This window comes from Myripristis murdjan, chromosome 23 (assembly GCF_902150065.1).
Source record: "Myripristis murdjan chromosome 23, fMyrMur1.1, whole genome shotgun sequence".
Lineage (NCBI taxonomy): Eukaryota > Metazoa > Chordata > Actinopteri > Holocentriformes > Holocentridae > Myripristis > Myripristis murdjan.
In genome coordinates, this window is record NC_044002.1 from 28,130,879 (window position 1) to 28,137,430 (window position 6,552).

A 6,552-nucleotide genomic window follows, 5' to 3' on the forward strand; every position below is an offset into this window, starting at 1 on the left:
GATCTTCTTGTCCAATAGGAAGCCTGTGTGGAAGGGAGGAGCTTGTCAGCAACCAATCAGAGACGGCCTCACGTCTTCAGCCAAATGACACTTCCTCACCTTCATCCAGGTAGGACTTGGTCAGGTCCCGCCCCCTCAGTAACATTAAGCCCCGCCTCCTCACCTTGGTCCAGATAGGACTCGGTCAGGCCCCGCCCCTCAGTAACGTTAAGCCCCGCCCCCTCACCTTCATCCAGGTAGGAGTCGGTCAGGCCCGGCCCCCTCAGTAACACACTAAGCCCCGCCCCCTCACCTTCATCCAGGTAGGAGTCGGTCAGGCCCCACCCCCTCAGTAACACACTAAGCCCCGCCCCCTCACCTTCATCCAGGTAGTAGTCGGTCAGGCCCCGCCCCTCAGTAACACACTAAGCCCCGCCCCCTCACCTTCGTCCAGGTAGGAGTCGGTCAGGCCCCGCCCCCTCAGTAACACACTAAGCCCCGCCCCCTCACCTTCGTCCAGGTAGGAGTCGGTCAGGCTGCCTCCCAGCTTCTTGATGACGTGGATGGCCTCCAGGTTGCCGGAGCCGCGCAGACGCATCACGGCGTCGACGGCGAGGCGGGAGAAGTGATCCTTGTGATGAGTCAGCAGTTTGGAGGACAGCGTGGTGCGGGCGATGTTCAGCAGGTCCTGCTGGAAACGCTCCTGGTCGTTGCTACGGCAACCGGGGACAAGGAGAGAGACGGTCGTCAGGGAAACGCCCGGCACCGGATCGGCCGATCACAAAAGACAAACGCCGCGCGGATGCGAGCCACGCCCCTCACCTGTGGTCGATGGCGTTGGCCCGCAGCGCCTCCCTCGCCGTCTGCGTGGCCTTCCTCCAGCCCGCCACGATCGTCTGGGGGTGGATCTTCCTGGCGATCAGAAGCTCCGCCTCCTGCAACACAACATGACATCACCGTCAGGGACTACTTCCTCACCGTCAGGGACTACTTCCTCACACGGAAAGTAGTTCCACCTCCGCCAGCTCCAACTGTGGCGAGCCGGTCCAGAAGCCAAACCCCCACATTCTCCCTCCGACACGGCAAACAGGTAAACAAACACCTGAGTCACTGCAGACACACAGGTGAGCAGACAGACAGACACACAGGTGAGCAGACAGACAGACACACAGGTGAGCACAGACAGACACACAGGTGAGCAGACAGACAGACACACAGGTGAGCACAGACAGACACACGGGTGAGCAGACAGACACACGGGTGAGCAGACAGACACACAGGTGAGCACAGACAGACACACAGGTGAGCGCACAGACAGACACACAGGTGAGCAGACAGACAGACACACAGGTGAGCAGACAGACACACAGGTGAGCAGACAGACACAGGTGAGCAGACAGACACAGGTGAGCAGACAGACAGACAGGTGAGCACAGACAGACACACAGGTGAGCAGACAGACACACAGGTGAGCAGACAGACACATAGGTGAGCAGACAGACAGGTGAGCAGACAGACAGACAGTTGAGCAGACAGACAGGTGAGCACAGACAGACACACAGGTGAGCAGACAGACAAACAGGTGAGCAGACAGACAGGTGAGCACAGACAGACAGACAGGTGAGCAGACAGACAGACACACAGGTGAGCAGACAGACAGACAGGTGAGCAGACACACAGGTGAGCAGACAGACAGACAGGTGAGCAGACAGACAGGTTACCCTGAGCAGCTCAGCAGCCAGCACGGTCACAGACGTGGTTCCGTCTCCCACCTCGTCGTCCTGGACCTTGGACATGTCTGAAACAACAACAACACACTCAGCATCACCTGACCTCTGACCTCACAGGTGCTGTGACCTGATTGGTCGGGCTCAAACCTATAGGTCCGTTTCCACCGGAGGAACCTCCCCGAAGGAGAGAGTTCCTGAACCTTTACAGGGGGTGAAACACGGCCCTGCCTCGGGGGAGGGACTCTGAGCGGCCCTCACAGTGTGATGTGATGTCAACAGGAAGCAGGCGTCCCTAGCAACACGGCCAACACTACCAAGCTAACGCTAACGTGCTAGCTAACGCTAACAACACACTTTTTAGCCGAAATTTGTTTGGGCGCTAACGTTAGCTTTAGAGGACGTTAGCTAACGCTAACAACAGGCTTTTTTAACAACAGTCATTTTGATGCCCCAGTCATGGTTGGTAACTTTACAGGAGCCTTCCTCCTGCTCGGCCTCTCAGTGGAGACACGGCAGGTGAGAGGGCCGAGCCAGAGGACGCTCCTGTAGCTCCTGACCCCCAAACACTACCAGGAACATTCTGGTGGAAACGGCCTTATCTGTGGCCTTTCTGAGACAGACAGCATCACCTGACCTCTGACCTCAGAGACGCTGCAGGGCTGCATGTCGCCCCCTGGAGGCCACACATGCCGCTGCAGGTTAACAGTATAGAAGTACAGCACGTCTGTATAGACAAGTTTACGCACCAAATCCCGGGGGGCGCCATTACCCTACAAAAATGCACTTCATTTCCGCCGGAAGTGGTTTGCGCAGCGTATGCCGGTGTGAACAAACTTCCATGCTAACGCAGCTTCGTCTGGACATGTAGCTCGCTGCTCATGAGGTTTCAATTTTAATAATTATGTCCTTACAATGGGAACACAATTCAACCACCTTGACTGTTTGTGTGAAAATAAAAGTTTATGTAAATGTAAAAATGTAATCTCATTTCATTATTGCACTGAACTGCGATCATGAATGCTAGGCCTTATGTTCCTCAGTGTAACAGTTTCTTTTAACACAGTTCATCATTCATAGTAAGCTCATGCTGTACATTAATAACACTGGATGAATGAATTGCTCTGAGGAAACTAAACAAATGGCTTCAACAAGAAAGAGAACGTGTTTAATCCTAACAGGTATTAAACCGTAAAATACAGAAGCAGCCCACATAATTACATCACTATAAAAATATTCATATATAATATTAAAATCTACAATGCACACAGTATTTGTTGTGTTTATCTGTATTTAATGAACAACATGGCTGGGTGCTGATAGACAGGGACACAAGGCAAGATTCTAAACCTCACAAGGCTCTGATCAGTGGACTCTTCAGGTTAACTAGGCCGGCACACTACCGCACACGTCGTTCCCGAACCACTTTTTTTTTTTAAGTATCCGTCTGTAATTTCCTTTTGTCGGCAGGACAGAGCTAGCTAGCTAAAAACCTATGTATGTCTGTGGCTAAAAACAAACCAGCACGCCAAAACGGAAATGGATTGCATCGATGGGAGGAGTTTAGGATGTAGAGCGGAAACAGCTCATAAACTTGTCTATAGACAATCTCTGTATGGGTGATCTGTTCATATAGAAGATCTACGTACAGGCGATCTGTTCATATAGAAGATCTACGTACAGGTGATCTGTTCATATAGAAGATCTACGTACAGGTGATCTGTCTGTATAGAGCAGGGGTGTCCAACCACGTGCCATGGAGGGCCGAGAGGCTGCAGGTTTTCATTCCAACCAAGACCTCCACCAGGTGAGTTCACTGATTAGCTCCTCCTTTCTGATACAAGGTGAGGTGATCAGTGAAGTCACCTGGTGGAGGTCTTGGTTGGAATGAAAACCTGCAGCCTCTTGGCCCTCCATGGCACATGATTGGACACCCCTGGTATAGAGGATCTGCGTACAGGTGATCTGTCCGCATAGAGGATCTTTGTACTCACCCACCAGCACCTTGGCTGCCGGGTTGTCGACTCCGATCGCTTTGAGGATCGTGGCTCCATCATTTGTCACGGTGACAGAGGCCTCCCTGCCCCCGCCCAGGAGGATCTTATCCTGCAGGACACACACACACACACACACACACACACACTGTGGTTCATACACTGACGACTGATTTAAGGTAAAAAAATAATAAGATGAGCAGCCTCAGTGACATCATGGTGGCTGGAGCTCAGCTCATTATTGATAACTGATGTGTGAACGTTTTATTTTCATGACATCCATGACAGAAAGAAACTTGAATATCACAGCTTTTTATGGCTGAAAAAAGAGGAAAACATTTTTTTAAAAAATATGATCAAGAAATGATGACTGGTTATGGAATCATCAACATCTGGTGCATCTGATGCACCAAAAAGAAAAAAAAAAACCTCCCAAAAAATGAAAATGTCTACATTAAAGAAAAGAAAAATCAATTATGACTGAATCCATTTTATTTATAACACACTGCAGCCAGGCCAACTGACTGCAACTGCTTCAGAGGTCAGAGGTCAGACTCACCATGCCTTTTGGTCCCAGGGTGCTTTTCACCAGGTCGCCAATTGCTATGGCTCCTATGAAGGATGACTGCGCACACACACACACACACACACACACACACACACACACACACACACACACACACACACACACAGTCTTCAGTGAGCTACATTCTGAAGTTCAGCATTAATAACAAAACAAAAACTATTAAAAATAAAGTAAGAACGCCACGTCTCTCTCTCTCTCTCTCTCTCTCACACACACACACACACACACACACACACACACAGGTAAACACTCACCAGTCTGGCAGTCTCGGCTTTCTCCTCATCAGCTCCATGTTTGAAGATGTTGACAGGGGCCATTGACAAGGACGCCTGCGCGCGCACACACACACACACACACACACCATCAATAATCATCTGATCAATACTGCATACATTGTGTATGCAGTATGTGGGTGTGTATTTACAGGTAAAGTGAGATACACACACCGTGCTGACCTGAGATCAGCTGGGCTGAAAGAGTTTCCCTTCTCATCCAACCCTACGTGGCTGTCAGAGCAGCACCTGAAGGCAGCGCCCACCTCTGGTGCTGCGTTCAGGTGCTGTCAGATTCATGAGCACAGTGATAAACGTCTAATGATCTGCTGAGCTTCTTCATTCATACCTGTCTCACTGTTACGCTGCTTACACACACACACACATATATCTGTTCAGCCGGGGGTCTGACATCAGCACAGAGGCTCCGCCCCCCCGGGCCGACCGGGCACACTGTCGGCCTCCACACACAGGTGTGACAGCAGCAACACAAAGGACAGGTGAACATGAAGAGCTGCAGCCAATCAGCGGAGCTCATATTGGAGGAGCTTCAGCAATAAAAGCAGCTCAGCCTCCGTCTCTCAGCCCAGCTTCTCTGTTCCATCCAACAACTCAGCTGCTGCAGGTGGGCAGACCACGCCCACCAGTCAGACATGGCCCCGCCCACCACAGTCAGACATGGCCCCGCCCCGCCCCGCCCGGAAACCGCTAGAAGCTCCTAGCAACACGAAGCTGTCACACTGTTAGCATTAGCATAAGATGCTAACGGTACATGGAGCAGAGCCTGAGCTGCTGCTGCTGCACTGACGGCTCTGTGTGTGTGTGTGTGTGTGTGAGTGTGAGTGTGAGTGTGTGTGTGAGTGTGAGTGTGAGTGTGTGTGTGTGTGTGAGTGTGAGTGTGTGTGTGAGTGTGAGTGTGTGTGTGTGTGTGTGTGTGTGTGTGTGTGTGTGTGTGTGTGTGTAACCCCCTCTAACATCACTGACGCATACAGCCCTAACGGTTAGCTGGCAGGCTAACGGGCTAGCTGTGCTAACTCAACTCGTCCGCAGTTTAAATTAAACAGCAGACAACAGACGTGACGTCACACCACCATTAACCCACACTGGGCAGCTAACAGCTAGCAGCTAGCAGCTAAGCTAGCTCCACACCGCCCATGTGCTTCCTCCGGGTTAGCGGTTAGCGGCTAGCAGCTAGCGGCTAACCGGCCCGCAGCGCAGCGCAGCGCAGCGGCGGGTTTCTCAGAGTTTATCCGGGTGAAGTCGCGTTAATCCGCGGCTGTGGGCTCCGCTCCGCCCGCCCGCCCCGCAGCTCCCTGATCCCGCCGCTTTCTGCCTGTTTTCTGAGGTTTTGTCGGTTTGTGTGTTGAATTTGCTCACTCACCATGATGCTGTCGTCTGATCTGCACGGAGCACGCGCACGGAAGGGCTCGGCACGCGGCCACGCGCCGCTTCTTTAGTGTGGCCAGATCTCGCGAGAGATACAGGCAGCCTGTGTGTGTGTGTGTGTGTGTGTGTGTGTGTGTGTGTGTGTGTGTGTGTGTGTGTGTGTGTGTGTGTGTGCTCACAGATAAATATAAGTACATGGATACTGGATTTCATAAGAAACCTTTTTAAAAATACTGTAAGTTGTAATTATTATGAATTTGGGAGTTTTTATTTTTTAACTTTAAAGAAAGCCATCAAAAGCAACTGGCCAATAAAAATGAAGAATAAATAAATTAATGATTGAAAATCACAGTTAGGAAGTTAATAAACTGGTCAAGTAATTAATCAATTTGTGATAAATAATCCAATTTGTTTCTGTAGCAGTCAGAGGTCATGATACCATCACTTCACAACAGAAGAGGATTAAGTGTATTTTGTCCCAGCAGAAGAAGCTGGATTTCTTTACAGCTCGCTGATAATCACAAAGACGGCGCTGCAAAATGTCAAAAGACACGTGAAGTTTGTCTTTTTTCCACCGTCTCTCAGCCTGACAACACACGTGGAGTCAT

At 50.9% G+C, this 6,552-nt stretch overlaps 1 protein-coding gene across 1 annotated transcript in view; it reads right to left on the reverse strand.

Annotated features, from left to right (window-relative positions):
- Positions 1-6,062, reverse strand: part of cct2 (chaperonin containing TCP1, subunit 2 (beta)) — an 18,606-nt gene extending 12,544 nt beyond the window's left edge. Inside the window, exons 1-8 of the mRNA XM_030045885.1 lie at positions 5,940-6,062; positions 4,541-4,615; positions 4,260-4,325; positions 3,701-3,812; positions 1,701-1,777; positions 802-914; positions 490-692; positions 1-23 (exon numbers count right to left, since the gene is read on the reverse strand). The exon at positions 1-23 is cut by the window's left edge and continues 78 nt beyond it. Of these exons, the coding sequence (XP_029901745.1) occupies positions 1-23; positions 490-692; positions 802-914; positions 1,701-1,777; positions 3,701-3,812; positions 4,260-4,325; positions 4,541-4,615; positions 5,940-5,942 (672 nt within the window). The 5' untranslated portion in view covers positions 5,943-6,062. The remainder of the gene's footprint in view (positions 24-489; positions 693-801; positions 915-1,700; positions 1,778-3,700; positions 3,813-4,259; positions 4,326-4,540; positions 4,616-5,939) is intronic.
- Positions 6,063-6,552: the final 490 nt, after the last annotated feature.